Source organism: Pelodiscus sinensis, chromosome 1 (assembly GCF_049634645.1).
Source record: "Pelodiscus sinensis isolate JC-2024 chromosome 1, ASM4963464v1, whole genome shotgun sequence".
Classification (NCBI taxonomy): Eukaryota; Metazoa; Chordata; order Testudines; family Trionychidae; genus Pelodiscus; species Pelodiscus sinensis.
Genome location: NC_134711.1, coordinates 240,923,530 through 240,947,693, shown reverse-complemented (window position 1 = coordinate 240,947,693; position 24,164 = coordinate 240,923,530). Strand labels below are relative to the sequence as shown.

The 24,164-nt window shown below is 38.1% G+C and overlaps 1 protein-coding gene across 5 annotated transcripts in view; it reads left to right on the top strand.

Annotated features, from left to right (window-relative positions):
* The window catches only part of MYO16 (myosin XVI), a 517,195-nt gene that overhangs the window by 435,279 nt on the left and 57,752 nt on the right, over window positions 1-24,164 (top strand). For all 5 annotated transcript variants that reach the window (XM_075918615.1, XM_075918625.1, XM_075918604.1 and 2 more), the window contains exons 28-31: window positions 2,084-2,186; window positions 14,941-15,037; window positions 20,671-20,917; window positions 22,741-23,048. In XM_075918615.1, the coding sequence (XP_075774730.1) occupies window positions 2,084-2,186; window positions 14,941-15,037; window positions 20,671-20,917; window positions 22,741-23,048 (755 nt within the window). The remainder of the gene's footprint in view (window positions 1-2,083; window positions 2,187-14,940; window positions 15,038-20,670; window positions 20,918-22,740; window positions 23,049-24,164) is intronic.

Genomic DNA, 24,164 nt, shown 5'->3' with positions numbered 1-24,164 from the left:
AGGCAGAGAAAGGTTAACTTGGAGTCTGAGGCAGATCCAAGGAATGACCATAGATTACCTAAGACTCTTCTCTGCCTCCCCTCTCCCTACAAACTTCCTTGGTCCAATGCCTCTAGCAAAATACCATCTTCTCCCTCATAGTTAAGAGATCATTTTATGGACTAGAAAAGGGCTCTGAGCTCCAAACAGTGAGTGACAGAGGCTATAGTTTAATACTTTTCTGGAATTTAAGGCAGAAGAGACCAATAGATCATCAACTCTGACTGAGAATCACACACTATGTACTTCATCAAGTTACACCTATATTGAGTCTAATAACTTGTGTGCACCAGAAAGTACCAGTTTTGATTTGAAGACACCAGGGCTACGTCTAGAGTGCATCCCTCTGTCAACAGAGGTATGCAAATCAAGCACGTCAACATTACTAATGAAGCAAGGATTTAAATATCCTGCACTTCATTAGCATAAACATGGGTGCTGCTTTTTTGAGGTTTACAGCATCTATCCAAAAAGGCTTTATTTTCAACAGATCCGCGTCTAGACTGCCTTTTTTTTTTAAAAGCTCCGTTTCGAAAAAAAAGCAGCGGCCATGTTTATACTAATGAAGCATGGGATATTTAAATCCCTGCTTCATTAGCAATTTAGACGTGCCTAATCCATATCTCTCTGTCGACAGAGAGGTGTAGTCTAGACACATCCCAAGAGATGGAAAACTTGTCACTTCCCTTGATAACCGGTTCCAATAATTAATCAACCTCCCTCTTAAATATTAGTGTCTCATTTCTAATTTGAATTTGGTTGGTTTCAACAGGGCAGGGAGGAATTGTAGCCCCCACCCCCAGATATGTGGGGGAGCCTGGTTCTGTACTCCTTGAAGGGATGGGCATTTTCTCCTGATAAAGATATTTATACATTATAATCAGACCTCTTTTTCGTTTTTTCTTTTTTTTGTGATGAGCTAAACAGATTGAGCTCCTCAAGTGTCCGACTATAAAGTATTTTTTTCAAGCCCTCAAGTTGCTGAAAAATTGTATTCATTTCAAATTGGTAGAAAACCCGTTCACTTTTTAGCCATGTCACCTCCAAATGATTCTTTTCTAAACATTCATCTTTTCATGTGATGTTTGTTCGAGAAATATTTTTTCTTCGGAGGGCCTGATCTAGAGCAGTGGTTTTCAAACTATGGGTTGCAGACCAATTCTGGGTTGCAGAATGTCAGGCACTGGGTCTCATTGCTGCAGAGTGATCAGTAGGGGTGCTAAGGCAAGCTACATGCCTGTCTCGGCACTGCAGACTCCACAGCACCCTAGATGTGGCCAGCAGCAGGCCCAGCTTTCAGGTGATGGTAAGGGGCAATGGCAAAAGAGCAAACAGGGCTTCATGCACTGTTCCTCCCTGAGCACTAGCTCTACCACTCCCATTGTCTGCGAACCTGCTGCTGGCTGCTTCTGGAGCACAGCATGTGGCAAGAGAAGCAGGAAGCTTGCCTCAGCACCCCTCAGTGCTCTTGTTGCATTGCTGACTAGGAGCCACTCAAGTTAAGCTCCTCCTGCCCCAGCCCTGACCTATCCCCAAAGCTGAAGCTCTCAGCCCCAGTCCCATCCTGGAGCCCACGCTTTAGTCAAATTTTGTTATGTCACAGACAAAAACAATTTCCCTCCACTGTATCATGAGAAAAAAAGTTTGAAAAGCACTGATCTAAAGCACACTGACGTTGTTCATCCGAGTTTTTCCATTGACTTCAGTAGGTTGTAGATGAAACTCTAAAAGAACAAGCAAGAGACCAATGATACTTTCACCTGACACACATCGTTATTGGGAGCTGATAAGGGAATGCACCTAGCAGTTTTAAACTTGTATACACATATCTGCAGGCCAAGTAAATGGATTTACAAAGGCTGTGGAGCCATTTTCTATTCCAGCACTTGAACTCAGGAATACTGGCTGCAGTTAACACTAAAGTATGTGGAAACTGAGATAGCAATTGACAAGTCCAATAGATAGCATTTACAATATTTTGTAACTTTAGGATACACCTGTGAATTACCTGCTTGTGCAATTATCCCTTTGCTAATTTTTGCAGGTATAAGAACTTATCTGAGACAACACTGGGAGAGAAAAAGAAGTTATCTGCTGAGGAGAAATGTCGTCTTGTTCTTCAGAAATGTAAATTACAAGACTGGCAGGTTTGTAACTTATAAAATAACAGAATTATCAGCTTAAGTCTTTAAACAAGAAAAAGGAGTAATTTATATTGTGGGAGTCACCAGATTCTTTGCAAAAATTTATCCTTTTGATGTTTTGGTGTGATTAGGACATTACACCTATTCTTTGAAATGAAATAATCTGATTTATTGAATTTAGTAGAACATCTCTAGCTGTGATCATTAATATGTGCAGAAAAATCAGCACATGCCCTTGCTGGGAATGAGGGAACTCAATTAAGTGTAAAATTGTGTAAAGCTTTTCCAATTACATAAAAATATCTATATTCTCCCATCCAATATATATGCATAAGTGCCATCAGAGCACAGCTGATGGTCTAGATTCATAGGTTATATGATTTTTTAGTCTGATCTCACATATAAGAAATACCAAAAGATAGAAACATGACAAAAGAGAAAGACATTTCAATAGTTTTACTTTTCCCACACAGATTTTTTAACTCAGCTTTATCCTGAATGTCCTGTGTCCTGTGGGTTATGCCCTGAACCCTTACCATAGCAATCTCTGTGAAAGCGCCCTCTAATATAAAACTTGGTGTATCTTAGCTCAGTGTGGCACTAACCTTCACAGCTTCATTCAGAACTGCAAGCATCAAGGTGGGAAAATGCTGAGGTGCTGTAATTCTATATTGTAGTCCAGTCCAAAAGTGCACTGCATGGTGCCTGTGAAGTTGAACTCCACAGGAGTCAAAAATAGCACTAGAACAAGAGAATTTAAAGAGCAATCGGCCAGCAGTAAATGCCTGCAATTCAAGAACAATGATCTTGGTATTTGTGAACAAATCTGAAACCTTGAAAGGTAGGGATGTAAAAAGGGAATTATAAAACAAGATCCCTACTATAAAAGAGATGGAAACTTGTGATCTCCGAAAACATTTTGTATGTCCCAGTGGCAAGGTAATGTAATATGCTGAAAAGTGAACTGTACAAAAATGCACCAGTATACAATGTCCTTCAAACCAGAGAATCACAATGCACTTAAGAGATTCAAGAAGCTCCATGGATAAGAAAAATGTAAGAGTGATTGTAAGGATAAACAACAAATGACTCAGTGGCTTAAAAACAAATGGAAGGAAGTTGTGCAGAAGCAAATAAATGGCCTTTCTTCCATGCACATACCCCCAAACCATGGAGAGCTATGGAGAGTGGACAAAGACGTGTTCCTAGCTGAAGGGAGAAATAACAAGAGTATAAACTTAGAATGTGAGTTTGCTATAGGGGAAGGCCCAGTAAGTACAAGATTTAATGAGCACAGAAGGTGACATAAGGCAAGAATCCGTATCTCCAACATTGGTGAGTAATGTGTGTCACATAATCCCACTGTTCATTTTTAGATGTGTTTGACTAAACATGGAAGTTGAACTTTAAATAAAAATCTAAAAGAGGAAGCTTATACAATCAGTAGTTGTCATGGATGTCCTCCTCTGTGCTGCAACAGCAGAGCAGTCTATAAAAGGTAAGGGGAGGGGAGCAGAAAGGAAAGAAAAGGAAGAATTAGCAATACAGGATGATGTCAGTGAACAAAGCATTGAGAAAAGGAATCATCTTGTACTGCATCACTAAAGAAAAAAATCACACAAGGGGTAAGGAGTGTATTTACAGCCAGTTTAGCCTGTCCTGTTGCCAGCAGTGATTACTTTGAATGAATCAGCATTGGAATAGAAAATGTATTTGATGTAGGGGTTCATGAATAAGTCAAGGCAAAGTCCTCCCCAGCACTCTTGCCTGTTATTCCCCAAAGAGTACTAGCAGATTGATTGATAAATATGTAATCCAAATGAACTATGAAGAAGAAGAAATCTGAAATAACCCCCTCTTTATGAGACACCACAAGGGAAAGGCTAACCTATAAATTCAGTGGGGAATGGAAAATATGCATATTCTACACTATTGTTTTCAGAGCAGAAAGGTGATAAATTGCTTAACCTTATTACATACTAGAATGCACCATACCATGCAATTTGAGCATGTAGGTTCCTGAATATGTTCCCAAAAATGAGCAAAGGAAATGTCTTTTTTTTTAATTTGGCAAACTTTCTTTGGCTTTTAATTTAATTTATGAGTTTAGCAAGTTTTCTAATACCTAAAAACCAGCGGCAACAACAATCTGAGAGTCTGCTCACTGAACAATTTCTTCTCCAAAATGTTGGGAGCCTGGTCAGAAAAAAAACAGATATGCTATCAGTAATGTATTATAGTGCAAGCTTCATCACAGATGCAGGTGGTGAGATTGAGGGATAGAATCCATTCATGCTTTACTTTCTGTTTATACAATTCTAGAGTCAACAACATCAACCAGCCATGAACTGGGGCTGGATTCAGCAGCTTCCATATTGAAAGGAAAGTATTGGTTAGAAAAATGATGATAGTTTCATGAAAGGTTGCTTGTTATTTGGGTAAGTTGAGCTGGAGATGATTATACTAGGACAAAAAAGGAGCTGTTTTATTAAAAATGGCATACAATACAAAGCACTTCTACTGCTACACTTAGCTTAACTGCTGAAATGTGAGTTGTAAAAGCGCAGTCTTATAAACAAAAGACATTTTCACATCATTTTTCTGTACTATTGCCTTGATGAGGCTTTTCTTTTTTTTCCATTTAAATACATACTTGAACAGTGTGCAGCCATACAACAAATGGTAGCTGCCTGCTGGAAGAAAAAATTGCTAGCATGCTGCTATATAAAATAAAACAACAACAACATACCAATATACACTATTCCTTTGAGTTTTCAAATGATGGGCCCAATCCACCTCCCAGTGAAGTCCAACAACATTTATGTAGTCCCCATCACTAGAGGCTTTTAAGAACGGGTTGGACAAACACTTGTCCAGAAATATCTATGTTCACTTGATCCTGTATCAGAGCAAGGAGCTGAACTAAGGGTACATCTACACATCACTGTTATTTTGGAATAATAACATAGTCCACGTCTACACTACAAAGTTATTTTGACATAATGTCAAAGTAATGTTGAGTTAAAAGGCTTCTTATTCCAACTCCTGTAACCCTCATTGTACGAGGAATAAAGGAAGTCAGAGAAAGCGTGCTCTGCCAAAAGCCGAATTAAGCTATTTCGACTTAAGCTACACAATTGATGTAGCTCACGTTGCATAGCGTATTCGGCATTAGCATGCCCAAAATGACCTCATGATCTCCCATCCAGCCCTACATGTCTATGATTCAATGTATCAGAGGAGTAGCCGTGTTAGTCTGAATCTGCAAAAGCGGTGAGGAGTCCTGTGGCACCTTATAGACTAACTGAAGTGTAGGAGCATAAGCTTTCGTGGGCGAAGACCCACTTTGTCAGATGCAATGGGAATTTTGATTCAATGGGAATTGTGCCATTTACTTTAATGGGAGCAGAATCAGACCCAGTAAATTCAAGGAGAAATCAATAAAAGTATCACAGGGCCATTGAACTATCCAGTCTAGTGAAGGACACCCAACTGGCCTTCAGCAGATTGTGTAGTCTCATTTTACCAGTGAAGATTTCTCACCCTCACCTTTTCTTATCAGTTACAGTTTTTCAACAAAAAATTCAAATATTTCAGAATATTTACTAAGCAAGGTACACTATTCCCACAATGCTTATCTTGCAAATGTTAACAATATTTGGGACATATAAATATCACCAACAATCTTTGACTGTTTTACTACATAATGACAGAAGAAAATTCATTCATTTGGATTATCAATCCCCTCACAGTTGAGCTTGCAAATGTAAATTCAATAAAGGTTGAATTAACACAATAACTTATTAAGCTTTCTAGTCAAATCTCTCAAGTTTAAATTTTTATTGGCCAATGTCAGTAACCTGCATTTAATTCTTTTGTTGTTATTTTATACAGCTCTTATTTGCATCTTTGCAAACTCCATTCTAACTTATCATCTGCAAACTTAATAATTGTACTCTTCAAGGCTTGACAAGGGGCGGCGAGCCCTGCTCACCAGCTTCGCGGTCTGGCACACTGCGCATGCGCAGACCGCGCTGCACATGTGCTGATTATGCTGCAGCACTGTACTGGGCTAAAGTCTACTCGCCACGGGTGAGTAGATTGCCCTAATTGTTGAGCCCTGGTACTCTCTGTACCATCATCTAAATCATTGAAAAAATACTTTTTGGGGATTAAGAATGAAGATGATGGTATAGAGAGTACAATTATTAAGTTTGCAGATGATACCAAGCTGGGAGGGGTCTCAAGTTTGGAGGATAGGGCCAAAATTCAAAATTATCTGGACAAACTAGATAAATGGTCTGAGGTAAACAGAATGAAGGACAAATGCAAAGTACTACACTTAGGAAGGAAAAATCAGTTTCACCCATACAGAATGAGAAGTGATTGTCTAGGAAGGAGTACTGCTGAAAAAGATTTAGGGGTCATAGTGGATGACAAGTTAAACATGAGTCAATATTGTGACACTGTTGCAAAAAAAGCAAACATGATGCTGGGATGCATTGACAGGAGTGTTGTTAGCAAGATACAAGAAGTCATTCTTCCATTCTACTCTAGCGCTGATTAAGTCTCAATTGGAGTATTGTGTTCAGTTCTGGGCACCACATTTCAAGAAAGATTTGGACAAATTGAAGAAGGTCCAGAGAAAACAAGCAACAAGAATGATTAAAGGTCTAGAAAACATGAGCTATGAGGGAAGATTGAAAGAATTTGGCTTGTTTAGATTAGAAGACTGAGAGGGGATACAATAGGGCTGTGTCTACACTGGCCACATAACCCGTAATAGCTATGGAAATGAGAGAAGTCAGAATAGGGAAATGTTCAAGGGATTTAAATATCCCCTGCGGGATTTAAATAAACATGGCCGCCACTTTTTTCCGGCTTGGGGAAAAGCCGGAAAAGAGCGTCCAGACTGGCGCGATCCTCCGGAATAAAGCCCTATTCCGGAGGATCGCGCCAGTCTGGACGCTCTTTTCCAGCTTTTCCCCAAGCCGGAAAAAAGCGGCGGCCATGTTTATTTAAATCCCGCGGGGGATATTTAAATCCCCCGCGCATTTCCCTATTCTGACTTCTCTCATTTCCATAGCTATTACGGGTTATGTGGCCAGTGTAGACACAGCCTATCAGTTTTCAAGTTTCTAAAGGGGTGTTACAAGGAGGAGGGAGAAAAAATGTTCTCCTTGGCCTCTGATGATAGGACAAAAAGCAATAGGCTTAAATTGCAGCAAGGGAGGTTTAGATGGGACATTAGGAAAAACTTCCTAACTGTCAGGGTGATTAAACACTTGAGTAAATTGCCTAGGGTGGTGTGGAATTTCTACCACTGGATATATTTAAGAGCAGGTTAGACAGACATCTGTCAGGGATGATCTAAAAAGTGCTTAGTCCTGCCATGACAGCAGGAGACTGGATTTGATGACCTCTTGAGGTCCCTTCCAGTTCTAAGATTTTATTATTTAAAGCTGCATGGAGTAGTTATCTAAGGCTTGTCCAGCAAGGCAGAACGGCTACATCTACACTGGCCCCTTTTCCGAAAGGGGCATGTTAATTTCACAGGTCGTAATAGGGAAATCCACGGGGGATTTAAATATCCCCCGCGGCATTTAAATAAAGATGTCTGCCACTTTTTTCCGGCTTTTAGAAAAGCCGGAAAAGAGCGTCTACACTGGCCCCGATCCTCCGGAAAAAAAGCCCTTTTAAGATCCTCCGGAAAAGGGCTTTTTTTCCGGAGGATCGGGGCCAGTGTAGACGCTCTTTTCTGGCTTTTCTAAAAGCCGGAAAAAAGTGGCGGACATCTTTATTTAAATGCCGCAGGGGATATTTAAATCCCCCGCAGATTTCCCTATTACGACCTGTGAAATTAACATGCCCCTTTCGGAAAAGGGGCCAGTGTAGACGAGCCCAACTAGACTGGGATGGACCTTTTAGCCTTTGAATATCAAAAGAATCATATATATTTTCTTTTTGGGAGTATTGTTTTAACTCACACTTTAACTATTGATGTAACTTCTAACTCCTTTCTCCACATCCCACAGTGATTCTTTCTTCCCAAAGGTCTTAAACTGAAGAGAGTTGGATGGGGTGAATACTTGGATGGAAGAACTCAGAAGAACATTAGGTCCTGAAGGAAAGGGTATTTGTAGTTCAGGATAATTGATTCTCTTCCTTCAGTGTCAGGTACTAAATACCTTTAGAGGAGTAGCCGAGTTAGTCTGTACAGGATAAACTTAAAAAATAACAAATAGTTTGGTAGCACTTTAAACACTAACAGAACACGTAGATGGTATCTGAAGAAGTGGGCTGTACCCACGAAAGCTCATGATACCGTCTGCATGTTTTGTTAGTCTTTCAAGTGCTAACAGACTATTTGTAGATATTAAACAGTTGCCAGGGTCTCAGTACACCCAGAGGGTTACACAGAGAGGATATAGCAAAAGCTTACAATGTTCCTGAATTGCCACCCTCTCTGTTTTGAGTGCCTATAAATGTTATAGTTCTCTGCCTTTATTTTTTTTTAATAAATCTTTATGCAAATCGAACTCCCTATAGCCCATTTAAGATTGTTTAAGTCTATTTTGCTCCAGCAGATTGGCAAAGAAGAAATTTAAAATAATACAGGATTTGGTCCCTGACTATTATCAAGTACCAAGAAATTCATGTTTCATCACAACAACTTTAACTCTGACCCAAAAGTTTTTACTGCATTTTTGTCCATGCCGCGTGTAGCCGCGCGGCACGGGGTCCAAACTAGCCGGCCTTTAAAAATGGTGCCGGCCGGCATCATGCAAATGAAGCCCAGGAAATTCAAATCCCGGGCTTCATTTGCAACTCTGAATGACTACATTACCCCCCTAGTTCGAACTAGGGGGGTAGTGTAGACATACCCATATAGACTTGCCCCCAGCTATCATATGCAGCAGTCAAAACCTGTTCTGCACTCAGCATCTGTTATCTCTCTATGCAGCCAACTCTTCCCAACAGTCATTTCCTAGTTCAGGATCTTTCTCCTTATCTGGCCAGAGGAAACAGAAGTGTGGCAAGGAGAGGACTCTGTAAAGCCCCAAGTGTTGAGATACTTACATGTGTTTATTTTTATTCATGGGAGTATTACTCATGTACCTTAAGCTATGTGCATACCTAAGATTTTGCAGAATTGATGTCTTATTCAATCCATGCCAGAATCAGAGGTCATTAGTATGCCAGAGACAATGGAACAAGGCCTTAAAAATGTGCCGGAAAAAGCTCATAAGTAAAGTAGAAAGTTAGTGCTTTCACAAATAATACTTCAGTTCTTATATCTGTGCCCTGTAACTCTGTATGACATTATAATGATTTTACTAACATTAATACCACAAAAAGACAAATTTTACAATAGCTTTAGGTTTTTCAGATTTCATTAATGTACTGCGAAAATGTGTGTTGTGTAAAATATCTTTACATTATAACTGTCTGTCTTTTCTGGGTAGCTATTTTGAAAGTACTGCCAGAAACACACAGCACTCCTACAAATTGCCTTTTTTAAACCAAAGAACAGCTTCGCAGATTCCCTTGACACCTATTAAGTATGAACTAATACTGCCTTTATACCACCTACACTCCCTCTCAAAAACCATTCCATAATTTTGAATGTCTGTACTTCTGCTTCCTACACCTTTTCTTTTAAAAAAAATAGCAGTAATTGAAGCTTTGGTAGTCATCAATGACAATTTTACTTAATCTTTAAAAATGTGTCATTTTGAAAAATAACATTAAAACTGTAATGATTTTCTAATTAAAATAACTATGACTGTAATTCACAGATGGTTTACTTTTATAGGAATCTGAATGACATTAAAATTTCAATCTTGGATAAGACGACTTTGTAGTCCTCAAAGTATTGAGAAGTTGGTGTCAGGGCAGGAGAATATTTTAGCTTTCCTCTCCACCTCCCCTCCCCCCGCTTAATAAGCAAGAAACATTATATGTGATTAAAAAATCATACCAGAATGAAGACTGTCATCTATGAAACTGTTTGTATATGAGACACATAACTAATGTATGTGATTCAGACATTTTCAGTATTCCTTTCATGGAATATCAATATAAAACATTGTACATTGTACAGATGTTCTAGGTCAATTTCAGAAGATGAATTTCAAAGGTAAATCTATACAAATGTCTAATAATACTTAAGTAATGCCTCATGACTGTTTCTCTACTAATAGATATTTTTGGTAGAGCTGACACATGTTGTAAAAAATTGTAAATAGTGTTTATGAAAATTTGAAAATGAATTTGCCTCAGTCACGACTGTGTCCCTTTTCCATTCACTTATAAAACTCCATAGGCTTCCCATCTATAAGTTTCCTATCTAATTATATATCTAGTCAGAGAATATGTACTATCCTGGTTTCTTATTAGACTAATTGCAACTAACCAACAAATTTCATATTTAAAGAATTTTAAATTCTCAAACTGGATTTTTCATGTTCATTCCAAAGGCTGAAAGAAAAATGGCAAAACCAAAATGTGTTGAATAAATGCATGTACAAATTTGAAGAAGTGTCACTCCGTTCATTCAGTCAGTCATTTGCAGTCAGCAAGAGAGAAAATTCACAGAGTAAATTATTTAGCATCAGCTGTGGGTACAAGTTGGACCCCTCGGGACCTGACCCTTCCTGAATGAGCCCACCCTGCCATTTCTGCCCTGCAGCCCAACCTTCCTATACCTGGGCTCTGTGGTCTAGAAACATCTGTGGTCCTGCTGGGCCACAGATGTTGCTGGACCAGAGAATCCTGGTTAAGAGAGGTACAACCGGTAATACTCATCTTTTCTACAAAAATGTATCCTGTAAATGAAAATGCTAAAAACAGTAAATGGTCTATATTTTTAGCATTGTTTTTCTTAATATTTTGTTAGTTAGGAACCTGTACGTGTCATGGTAGTTTACAATAGAGGGCTTTATAGCAGCATGGGAACAAGCATGAAAAGACTGAAAGAAAAATGCTTAGAGGGTGCTTAAGAAGAGTTGTGTAGAACTATTGAAGGAATATGCAATAAATGGAGAAGGCACACAACTGTGGAGAGCTTTGCAACTAAGAATGAAAAGCTTTAGTTTGATATGGAAGATGAATGGAAACCTTAGAAAGGCGATATAAAGAGGAAGTAATATACTCAGCTTAGAAGGGAAAGATTTAATGGATGTCATCGTGCTGGGGCCTCTGATGCAAATAATAAATAATGATAATAATGGTAATACAAGATTTTCAGATGAATGGAGTAAGTCAGTGAGAAGCAGGAAGATCAGAAAGGAGTTTGCAGTAGTCAAGGAAAGAAATGGGAGCAGCATGGCAAATGCGCTGGCCAAAGGGATGGAGAAGAACAGGGTTTTGTTTATTTTTTCAGGAGGCTGTGGGAGTTTGAGAAGTTGATGCTGAAGAGCTTGGTGGCAACATAGTGAAAAACTTGATGTGGTAGGAGAAGTAAAAAGAAGAATCTAATATCATACCAAGACTTTGGATATGTATGTCAGGAAGGACAATGGAATTTTCTGCTGAGAGGAAGAAAGTAGAAAATCACATGATTTGGTAGGGAAAAAAGGGGAGTTATTTGTTGATATCTTAGTTAGAAGCAGGGAATCCAAGAGTACATACTAGAATGACAGATGTGCAAATCTGAACAAAGGTAGATTGACTGGGGGTGGAGAGAGAACCATGGGAATCAGTGGCATGGAGATTATGGTTGAAACTGAGATAACATTTGAGGTTATGGAGAAAACAGTACAGAGAAAAAGAAGAAGGAAGCTAAGGAGAGAGCCATGTGGAAAGACAGTAGAGACAGGTTAAGGAGTGATGGAGACACCAGAAGAGATACTGAGAGAGGAAGTCAGAGAATTAAGAGAACCAAGCCAACATTGAATGATGAAAGTTTGGGGAAGAGGCAGAGACATCAGTTTTGTGGTCAGCTGATAAAACAAGAAGGAATGGACCCATAGACAACTGTATAAATAGATGACTAGAGACCTTTTGTGAAATCATTTTGGCTGAGTAAAGAAGTAGTGGTTGGATTTCTATGATTCAAGAAAAGTTCATAGTTTTGTTTGTATAAGGAAGCATGCTTTTATATTAAAAGGCAGGGAGAAATGAATCTGTAGATTCTGTTACAAAATAAAAGTAATTTTATTCCACTTTGTGAGAGCAAAGGTTTCAGAAGGGAGCTGTATGTTTTTATTACAGAATAAAACTCCATATATTATGCAATAAGGGGGTGTTTATACATTGTGCAAGATTGACACTTCGGAGGTCCATCTTTTAGTATAGACCCTTTGGGGTCAGTCCCCTCCACTGTCCGGTACTCCTCCTTTTGAAAGGAGTAAGGGAAGCTGATGAGAGCATATGCTTCCATCGGCCTCCTGCTTTGGTGATGCCACCAAGGCTTGGCTTAAGGTAAGCTGACTCCAACGTTTTGCATACCTGGAGTTAGGTACCTTAAGTCAACCTTCTTGGCCTAGTATAGAGCAGGCCTAAATGTCCACATGGGAGAATTATTCCAGAATAGCTGCAGTGGAATAAATGTCCAAATGTAGACAAGGCCAACGATTATCTGTAGATTAAAGCGAATTTAGTGATATACGTTCTCAAAAGGCTTAACTTACTATGACAATTGTGCATGAGAAAGAAACAGACTAAAAAAAAGTCTCTGCTTTTGCAACTTCTATTCATCATAGATGAAATTAGATAGAAGACTAATTATATTATATTAACTATAAAATGTATATCCTCAAATCAGAATTTAGACAGAATTTCATCTGTGAAATTTGGGAGCCAAATTACTGAAGTCAGCTTTGAACATCTGGTTTGAAATAGGGATGTTAAATATCAGTTAATTGAATAGTTGAGTAACTTCATGAAATTTTATCAGTTAGTCAATTATTCTATAGTCCCCGGGGGGGCAGGGCTGGCAGCCACTGTATCAGAGACAGCAGTGTGGGGTGACAGGTGAGAGCTGGTCCATGAGGGGAGCCAGTTGAAAAAACAGCCCCCCTCGCAGACCAGCTGCCTGTCACCCTGTACTGCTGCTTCTGAGAAAGAGGCAGCAATGCAGGGTGGCAGCAGTCCCTGTCTAGGGGCGGGATCCGAGCTCCCGGACCCAACTCTACATGCGTAGGGCACTGGCATTTCTACTTCTAGTAGACTAATACTGCAAGCAGTGGAACTGCACTAACGGTGAATTATGGCTACAAAGTTTGTTAGCACAGAAGAGGCCTTGAGGTGAAGCAGTCAAAAACTGTGAAGTTAGTCTGAAATCCAGTTCAGACTGTTGTGGTGCAAATTCTGTACACCAGGCAGTATATTAACCAATCTTTATTTTCCCAAAAGCGTCCTGTTAGGAAAACACTTTGGGAATATGAAAAATGCATTGTAAATGTAAGGGTTTATTAAACTTTATTATTATGAGAGTTGGTTAAAGAGGGTTATAATTCATGAGAGATTTGAAGGTGCAGGCTTATTTCATCATTGCATACTGACATTTGTTTATTTTGGTTTTAGCCATGCACAAAACCAAATCATTGCTTAAATTATTATATTAGAATTTTTCATATTTTTATATAATTGTAGATGTTGCTGAAATCAAACAGTAATATAGTATTATATTTATTCTGTAACCTTAGCTGCATATGTGGGCGCTCTAAAAAATACACAACATAAGTTGCAGTGTCTTCGGTGGTCTGTTGACTTATGATGGATTTGAGGGTTTGGGGGTTTTTTTGTCCATTTGTAAAAAAATTATTTGTTTCTAATTCTGCTGTAAATCACACAGTGAGGCTACACCTACACTGGCATGATTTTGCACAAATACTTTTAACGCAAGAGTTTTTGCGTTAAAGTATTTGCGCAAGAGAGCGTCTACACTGGCATGTGCCTTTGCACAAGAGATGTGCTTTTGCGCAAAAGCATCCGTGCCAATGTAGATGCTCTCTTGTGCAAGAAATTAATGTTGCCTGTCTACACTGGCCTCTTGCTCAAGAACAGTTGCGCAAGAGGGCTTATCCCTGAGCGGGAGCATCAGAGTATTTGCACAAGAAGCACTGATTTCCTACATTAGAATGGCAGTGTTCATGCGCAAGTACTCGCGGCCATTGTAGACATGTGGCAGCTGCTTTTGCGCAAAATCTTTCCAACGTAGAGACAGCCAAAATGTTTTCATTGAGGATGCACTGATGATTCAGAACAGAATTAGGCCTATAGGCTACAGACAAGTAAAATTTTGAATAATTTGATCAATTATTGCCAGACTTGTATTCAATGTTTCTATTAGCCATACAATTTGAAAAACAATTCCAGCAGCAAAAGGAACTATGTTCTTCATTATTAAACATACCTTATTGGGTGTATGTGTCTTCTTTAAAATTCTGAGTAGCAAAGAAATTCTCAGACAAAAATCATGAGAATAAAATACCATATGAGGACAACTCTTACTGAATCATTACTTCGATTTTCTCAGTAATCACTGTAAAGATGAAGGCTTTTTAAGGTATAAAAAGAATATGTACTCATGTTTGCATGATCTGTACATGTTCCAAAAATTTCAAAAGTAAAGTGTTTCCTTATGGTTTTACAATTGGAAGGAGGAAAACACCAGATACAGGTACTGTGAAATAGTTTGTATTTCTGATCTCATCTCAACCATTTGCTTGAAACTTTATGTAGAATTATTACTTATCATCTCGGCCTTTTTTTCTTGATGGTGAAGGTTTCTCTGTTGTTTGTATTTTAGATAGGAGTCCAAAAAGTGTTTCTAAAATACTGGCAAGCTGACCATCTCAATGATTTGTGCCTACAGCTACAGGGGAAAATTGTAACCTGTCAAAAAGGTAACAATTACAGAACAAATATTTCTGAACTATATTTTTATGTATAGAGTTAAAAAACATTTAATGGCTTTGGAGTTTTCATTTGATTATTATATTTGCACATTTCCATACAATTCTACCTCCAACTAATTGACAATACAGATTTTTAGAAGTCCAGACTAACACCTGTTTGTCTATTCACAGTGCACCTCTTTGTCTGTCAAATCCAGTTTGAGTTCTAGTTGTTAGCCTTAATAATTCCTTTTTTATCATTGCTTTCATATTTTTAACAAACAGACAATCTTTTTAGGATTTAAGAGTTTTCATGTCATTCTTACATTTCTACTGTCTAACAAATAAAGAATAGAAGAGGCAAACTTTTTAAATATTTACATATATCTTTCACCTGTAAATGCATCTACTTTTAATATTATTCATCTAGGATATTGGTTACCTTTATTTTATTCTCATTTGCAATATTTTGCATATTTTCTTCTGGCTTTTTTGTCTTTGTCTTTTATGTTGATATCTTTACAAAGGTCATTCTGACATTTTGGCACACTTTTTGAAGGAGATACGTCTCTATGTCTCCTGATGTTCTGTAGCTTCTGTTCTATTTCCCATCAGAATCTCAAATAACCATTTCCAATTGAATATTACTTTGTATAAAGCAGCTTCCTTCACACTATACATTATTTATTTAGTTGGCTTGTAGCAGCAACAATTCACATTAGCACTTAAAAAAAAGCTGACACAGCAGACTGAAGTGTCTTGATTTTTAGAGTTGTCACATAGTTGAGTAAAAATGTCCTCGAATTTTTTTTTAAACTGACACTTTAATTACCTGTTCTTCATTAAGGGACAGTTGCAGAGAAAAATCAGGAGAAAGGCAAAGGGGAACAAAGTCATCCGTGTGGAAATAATTTCAGAAATTAATAATGTTTCAGGTTTGGGAGGGTGACAGTGTACACAGGTCCAGATTCAACAAGTTATCAAAGTACACGTCTAGTTTTAAACACTAGTAACCTCATTTCTCCACTCATTTATCTACCTTAGAAAAGCAAAACTTATTCATCCTGCTTTCCCTCCATGCCGACTACCAAGAAAAGTTGATCATCTTATTTTCCTGCCTCTAATTTAAACTCAGCATTAATATTCTACTTTATCACAAACTAGACCTTCCTCAGTTACTGTAGCACTGAGGTTTACAAGACATCTGCAAAGTTTAATCCTAAGTAAAGAGGATAAATACTTTAGTTCCCCACAAAATTCAGTTTCTCGGCTTCTTGTTTTTAGCCTCTGGAATTTACTTCCATTTAAAAGTTCACTTTGTCAGGAACAGTATTTAGAAAGCTCCCACCCATTATGGGTCAGATTTTGCCTGGCTTTAGACAAGTATGTAAAAGTCCAAGGAAGTTGAAGGAGGTCCCACACAGGACTCCAATAAGACCCAGTCAGATTCCCCACAGCCATGCATTAGTCTTCAAAATAAGCAGTAGTCCACAAATAAGTGTAGTTGCAAATATGGAATAACTACAAGCCCAAGAGTTCTAAGAGGTTTGGAATGCCTTCCTCTTCTCCCCATGAGACAGTATGACTCAACGTGACCTTACATACTCCATTCTACTCCTAATATAAATGGATCCCATCAAGTCCACTGACAGCAACACTAGGGGTAAGGTACTCTTATGCTCATGGACATAAGTCTTGTACTTCAAGCCAGACATCTTTTGAAGCTATAGACATGTCTTTTTCTTTATGACATGTTGGTTAAAGGCATAAGGCATCAAATGCCAATCATGACAGTAGACTGTCCATAACAGACTCACATCTGTAGATCAGGACAATTTCTAGTTGGGTATCTAGTCTTGAAATGGATAAAGTGAAGTTTTACATTTATTTATTTATTCAAATGTAATCATTGTGCCTATTTAAAATGCAAAGCACAGTATAAAATTCATATTATTTTCATAATATATCATAGCAGGGCCTTCAGAGTTCTGCAAAAGAAAAACAGCCCTCATACATAAATCTTATCAACCCCCCAGACATTTTCATCCATACAAACCTTTCCAACTATCTCTTGCATAATGTTCCTCTGTGGCTTCAACAAAAGTCTAAGAAAACAGGTAAGTCTTTCATCATGAATTGATAAGCCCAGACTATAGTGGAGAAAAGAAGGGAAGCAACTTAAATAGACACGTATCCCTTCCTGAAAATTGCCTAACAGACCCATACCACCTAAATCAGAAACTGTGAGCTCAAGTATCATAGACTCTGTGGTAACCCATGCATATACAAGTACGCAGCTAACCAGGGCAGTTCTGATTATTCTGAATCAACTATTGAGTTGAGGGCAAAGCTTATTATCCTGAAGTTCTTCTATTGCAATCCAGCCAAAGTGTGAATTGATTTATCTGTGTATAGAAGCCAACTCCACAACCTGCCACAATTTCCACAATACTGACTGTGACGGCGCGTTGGGGGTCCCCCGTCTCCTGCACCCCGAAATGGCACAAACAGACTGCACCAGCTGGTGTAATGGAGGTTGTTAATTGCCTCTCCAGGATACAGCACAGCACAGATGTAATCTGGTCACAGAGCTGGGCTAGGATGCCTCAGGCCCCCTTGAGATGGGGGAGACTGGGCCCCTAAACTCCAGTCCCTTTCCCTAGGCTCTCCTCCATGCTTCCAGCCAACAACTCACTAACCTTCTTCCAGCCCTGCCCCCCAGACAGGGCAGCATTCCACCTTCCTTTGTTCCTCTCCATGGGGGGTGTCTGGCCACTGGTTCAACAAGTTTGGCATTACCTTTGCATAATGAGGTTTTCCCTGCTGGGTCTTGCTCCAGACAGCAGGGGTCACCACAGCCCAGCAAGTACCCCCACTACGTCACACTGACCTTTATTCCTAAAGAATCAGGTACCCCTCTGGCCTTAGAGGGTACGAGACCTCAAATATTTTTAAGCAGGCAACATAAATGAGGACAGTAGTGCAGTAAGGGCAACATTGTGAACAGTAAAGCCTTCCAGAAGATGATGCTTCCATTTGAGTTTTCAAATTTTGTTTTCATTCTGCACTGGAAGGAAAATAAAACCTCTCAACATTTTAATGAAGACCAAATTGTATTTAAATGCCCATTTTTTAATTTGATACCAGAGCTGTTCAATTCAAGAAGTTTGTAAGATGTGGGGAGAAGGTAGAGAAAGTCTTTATCGGTCTTTCTCAGTCTTTCCAATAAACTAAGTCAAAACCAATACACCTCTGACTCAAAAGGTCATAAAAAATACTATAACCTGTTCTAATGACCAACATATCAATTTCAGTGTCCCATCTACAGTCAGTGATGCCGACAATAATAATGGAGATTTATCCAGCAGAAATATATTTCTTCTTCTCCCCCAGTGGATCACTTTTGCTTTGTTTGCATTTAAAAAATAAAAACAAATATATTTAAAATAAAGTTTTATAGGTCTCAGGTATAGAAAGATGGTGTTTTCTTCAAAGTGATTTAGGATTTACTGCTTAAATGATTAGCAAATATCCCAGTTGCTCTGAAAATGTGTTTCAGAAAGTACAGCTGGGGAGGGAACAATTCTGTATCATTAAGCTCTTTCAGTACTGTGTATTTGTAAGCATTGGACTCTACTAGATTAAGTTCTGGGATGTATTCATTAACTCCTCAACACCAGGATTTTATGAGTTCAGATTCAGTAATGTGTACATCAAATATCAAGCCTCTCATAAAATTGTCAAAAGGAAAATGCACTATTAATTTCTTTTTTAACTAAATAGGGATTGTGCATTAATGTTTCAGATGTTAACAAAGTCAACATTTATTATAAAATGTGGCTCAAGAGATTGAGAAATGGTTGGCTACAATAATAGGAATGGAAATCCTCAGATTCTTCCGTTATAAACATGCTTGAATTAGATAAGACTGGGTAAATTGAAACCCTAGTGAATTCTAGCCTCCGAGAGTATTGGTATATTCACATTAACCTTTTCTACATTTCAAGAAATTAAACACTGAGAACCCCTAAGAAAATCTAATTTTAAATATATACACAAAGACAAGGAAGGTGATAACAAATATCTTATGTTGCTGCCAATTCTATCCTCTTATTTTATTGAGCAATTTTACATTCCTGGAAGACATTTTTCCTTTAGCTTAGTTCAGCATGACTGTTTTCTATTTCATTTTACACTACAGCGTTCCTAAGAGCTTAATTTTCCATTGCGTAATTTAAAAGGAGCCTTATCATTTCAGGTATTTTGCATGTCTTTACCTGAAAATCTTAATATCAGTTGTTTTGTGGGTTTGATGTTTTTTCTCCTAAGCAACCATGAATAAAAGTTGTGGTCAAACTCTGCTCACCTTCCTCGTAGGAATATTTCCATTGGCTCTAAAAGGTTAGAGAGGATTGAAATTTGAAAGAGAGGATTGAGATTTGGCTCAAGGTGGATTTTTCTTCTTACTAGATGGAAATCATAGTAATAAAATCACCTAGATTTTTCTGGCATTAGTTAATTAATCCTAAAGTCATTTCCCAGTGGAACACACTGAATTTTCAACCCTGAAAAACAGATAACACGTGATTTTAAATTGTGGCATTTATATGAATTTAAAAACCATATTTGGTGATTGTAGTGACTCATATTTAAATATATTTTATTTTATCTCCCTAAATTCTCTACAATTTTACAAAAGGGAACTATAGCACCTAATTTTGCAGGGAGAAGATTTAGGAAATAATACAAACACTTTTTTAAATTCTCTAAAACATTTGTGAAATTGTTTCTTATAAACTGTGACATACATGTAGAATATACACGATGATGGTGTAGTGGGAACATTCTACTAGCATTCATTTAAGATGTCTTCTATAACTCACCTATGGCTTCATCACTCATAAGTATTGTGATTGTTCCAAACTCATGCAAATAAACCTTTATATACATTGCACTATATGGCCCCTGTACTATATGTGTATATATACCATTTGATTCAGAATAAGGTGTCCACTCACAGACTCTGAGCATTCTGTCAATTATTTAATGCTACAGGTAAAGTACAGTACAGTTACCTCACTCTTGGTACTAAGGCATAGCGCATAGTCATAAGTAGGCCGGTAACTACATCCACCCACTTCTTTTGAAGCACCACTCACCTAAAATAATAATTGTATGAAGGTGTCCATATGAAAAATCCATTATTGAAAGGATGATACTGTTATATTACAAAGAATGTAAAAATACCTTCTTCATAATACATAGAATCTAGGTTGGGATTTGTGCATAATAAGGGGAGAAACAATAAACGAATGTAAGACTAGGTTATCATCTCTTTTACAATAGGACGTGAACCAACATTCTCTCCCACTTGGGCAAGATGACAAGCTGTCCATTCTATCATCTTTACTATATATTTTAGATATGCATATCTGTCTGTCTGTCCGTCTGGCTGCGAGTCAATTTGTCCTCCTACACAGTTAAGAACTAGGACCACTAGGACCACGCAGATTTCTCCTATCATAACTTAAAGCAAGGTCAGGGTTTGGCTGTGCCAGGATAATGGGATGTGCCTGGAATTAAGTTATTCGTTGTTGAATTCTGACTCTCATTGGTCCATATTTTTTTTTCCATTATGGCAGTTGTAAGAGGATTTCTAGCTCGCCAGCATTTGCTGCACAAGATGAGCATCAAACAGCAAGAGGTCAAATCAATCAAAGACTTTCTGCAGAATACTGAGGATATGGGGCTGAAGGCATATGATGCTTTGGTCATTCAGAATGCTTCTGACATTGCTCGGGAAAATGACCGGCTCCGCAACGAAATGAATGTTGCTCACCATAGGGAAAAGTTAGAGGTTAGAAACAGGCAGGAAGAAGCCCCCAAAAGGTAAGGAGAGAAAGCAACTTCTCTAATGGTAGGAATCAATTTTCTTAAAGTTCTCAGTATAGTCCATACAATCAAGTCAGGAATAATGATCAAATGTAAACTTGTCTATGGCTTCTTTAAACATATGGTTAAATGACTCTTGAGTCTTCATTAGCTACTCTTCTTGTTTATAAAGCTATATCAAGTAATTAATTCTAGTAGCATAAAGCATCAGCATAGAAGATATCTGATTCAGGAAGTACCATCACATACTATGGCTATTGTTAAAATCTCTAAGATATGCTAGCATTTAAAAAATAAATAGTGTTTTACTATAAGTGCAACAGATGTTAAGTGGGATTTTAGCAAGTAATTATAATAGTTAATGCTTAGAAAATTCAGCTGGATACATGCCAAGATAACAAGAACAGCTATGAAGGCATAAAAAGACAGTGAAGTCCAGACTGAGAAATGTGCCTAAGAGACAAATTGCCAAGAAGCTCCTTTCTTCTAATTTAAAAAATTGCCTAATGTTTAGCTTCAGTTGGAAGTTTCATGAACCTATTCTAGCAAATCTAGCAAATATTCTAGCATCCATCCCTGTAGGTAGAATACAGATGGTGATGATGTTTTCTGTAATACCAGAAACTTATTATCTGTGTCTATATCTCATTGATCATAGGAATGTTTATTTTTCCAGAGCAGCTTGATTCCAGCTCATTGTATCTTATCAGAAACAGCTCCCCCTTGCCTCCATTGCCTCTTTCAGATGACTTTTATTGAAGTAAAAATGGCAGTGTATCTGTTTAATTAGTTTCAGATATCCCAGTGATTATATACTGAAGGAAATGCCTTTGTAGCAAAGGCTGTAATTAAACATTACACTGAAAACAAATTATCCACTGAGCGCTGAGCTTTCATCTTTAGCTATTTCATTTATTACACGGGCAGCTGGCTATATCCTGTAGTTTTATCCAGCTCTGCTGATGATCTGCCATGCAGAAATAGAATTTTAAAAACCAATGCTAGAAGGCTTATTTGTAAAAGTATCGAACTGCCATCTTTTAGATAGTAAAGCACATTACTACACAATAGTATAAGTCTATTTTTAGACATCTGAAAGGTGTCTTCAGTTACTTTTAATCTAAGTAACTTTTTCACGTTGAAGGAATTTGGAGGGGCAGTCTCTCATTTTCACCAGCTAGTTGGAATCAAGCTAGCGACATTATTTTCCAATATATACTGGAAACTGCAAAGATCACTACAATACATTTTTAAAAATCCACAGTTGTGCTTAAACTATAAGAACATTTAAACAAGAAGACTTACATTGACATATAGTTGGGTTATAATGTGAAGCCAAATTCATCTATTAAAAGGTCACGATATTTTAAAGATCTGGATTTCACAAGTAGAATTTATAGTTGTCTTTTTTTAAATAAAACAGTGCTAAAAGTGCAGCATTTGCTGCCTCAGTAACTTTCTATTACTATGCATTTCCCAGAAATTATCATTCAGATTGAAATCCTAGCTTTTGATTGTGCTTAACAATCAAAGTGTGAACAATTCATTCAGTGAATGTCTAGTCAACAATATGAAACTGCTTGAGTAAAGCTGCATTTGTGAGAAAAAGGTCCAGTGTCCTGTTTTATCATAAAACAGGAAATGGAAGAATACTAGAAGCTTGATCTAGGTTTGTTTGTCAGAGATTACTACACACACCCTCTAGGCACAGCAGGGAGTGTTGGAAGATTGTTTACCAAAAAGCCGTTGTTATGTTTGCATGAGCAGGTTCATTGTTATCATTTGAATAATGCATCTGGGCATATTTTCTGTGTTTTCAGCACTGATGACAGGGGTGGGAAGGTCTCTGAGGACAGCTTTGCTGGCTGCCGAACGCCTAAGCATTTTTATTCCAGTTCTGTGCCTATCCCCATGGCAGTTGATGGCTTGGTACATTCTGTGGCTGGATCATCCATCAGATCTCCTTCCCTGCACTCTGTGTTCAGCATGGATGATAGTAATAGCCTGCCATCACCAAGGAAACAGCCTCCTCCCAAACCAAAGAGGGACCCCAACACACGACTGAGTGCTTCATACGAGGCCGTTAGTGCTTGCCTGTCGGCAGCTTCTAAGGAAACAGCGAATGAAGGTTAGGCAGAAAAGGAGTAACCGTCATAAACACTGAATCTTTTGACTTTAAATCTTTAAAATATCTTGTTTCCTTAGAGTACCTTTGATGCAATAAATAAAGTTACCAACTTATCAGTATTTCCTAAATCAGCAAATAATAGTTCATTTGTTCTGTTTTCCTTATTTGTCAACAACAAAAAGCTTTGTCAATGTTAGCCGATATTCCCTATGATTTATTTTAGTTCACCTTTTAAACAGTGTTATTCTTATTCTGACAGCTAAAATAGAACATTTTGAATGATGACTATTACCATGTTTACTCTAAATTACGTACTCTTTCTCTCCACATTAATACGAAGGCACAGGAACAAACCCCAACAGAGATAGCTGCACTTGAGTTATATTATATTACAATTCATGCATAATGAAGGTTGATGCAGTGGCACACAGCTCATACTGAAATAGAACGAAAGCCCAAAAATGTCCTGCCCCCTCACCTTCCTTCATATTAAAGGGGAGGGAAGGGGAAACCTTTCCACTCTCCCTTGTTAGGCCTGAGTAATCAGATTTTTCCTAGAGACTAGTACATACTTCCTTTGCTGCAATTGAGATGAGAAATAACCACTCTGTAGCCACTAGTATGGTGGCTAGAGACTCTGCATATCCCCTTTTCCTGATAATTAGGTTGATGTATCTATGTCAGATTATTTCAGTCTTTCCTATCCCTCCTCTTGCTCATCCACCCCTAAAACTGCTCTTTTTGCTCCAGTGGGGAGAGAAGCATTTAAGAGATGTTGAATAGTTCTGCTGAACCAGAAAGTTCCAGTGCATGCTCAAGGCCTGCTGTCTCAGTTCAGTGAAACTGCCGCAGTTCCACAGTGTTTGGGCCTTCTATGCCCAGCGGTGCTAGGGAAAAAGAATTTACTCACAATCAGATGGCTCTCTGAAATGACAATATTTACTTAAGTTATTAATTTACTAATTTATAAGGCACCTGGCATCTTTGAAAGTTCATGGGATAAATAAATGTTAAATTGTTGGACCAAATTATTTACCGTACCCAGGTTCTGCTGGGAATGACAGATGGAGGACTGTCCAAAGAGTCAGTTATAGCTCTCTGATTCTCTACCCCAAG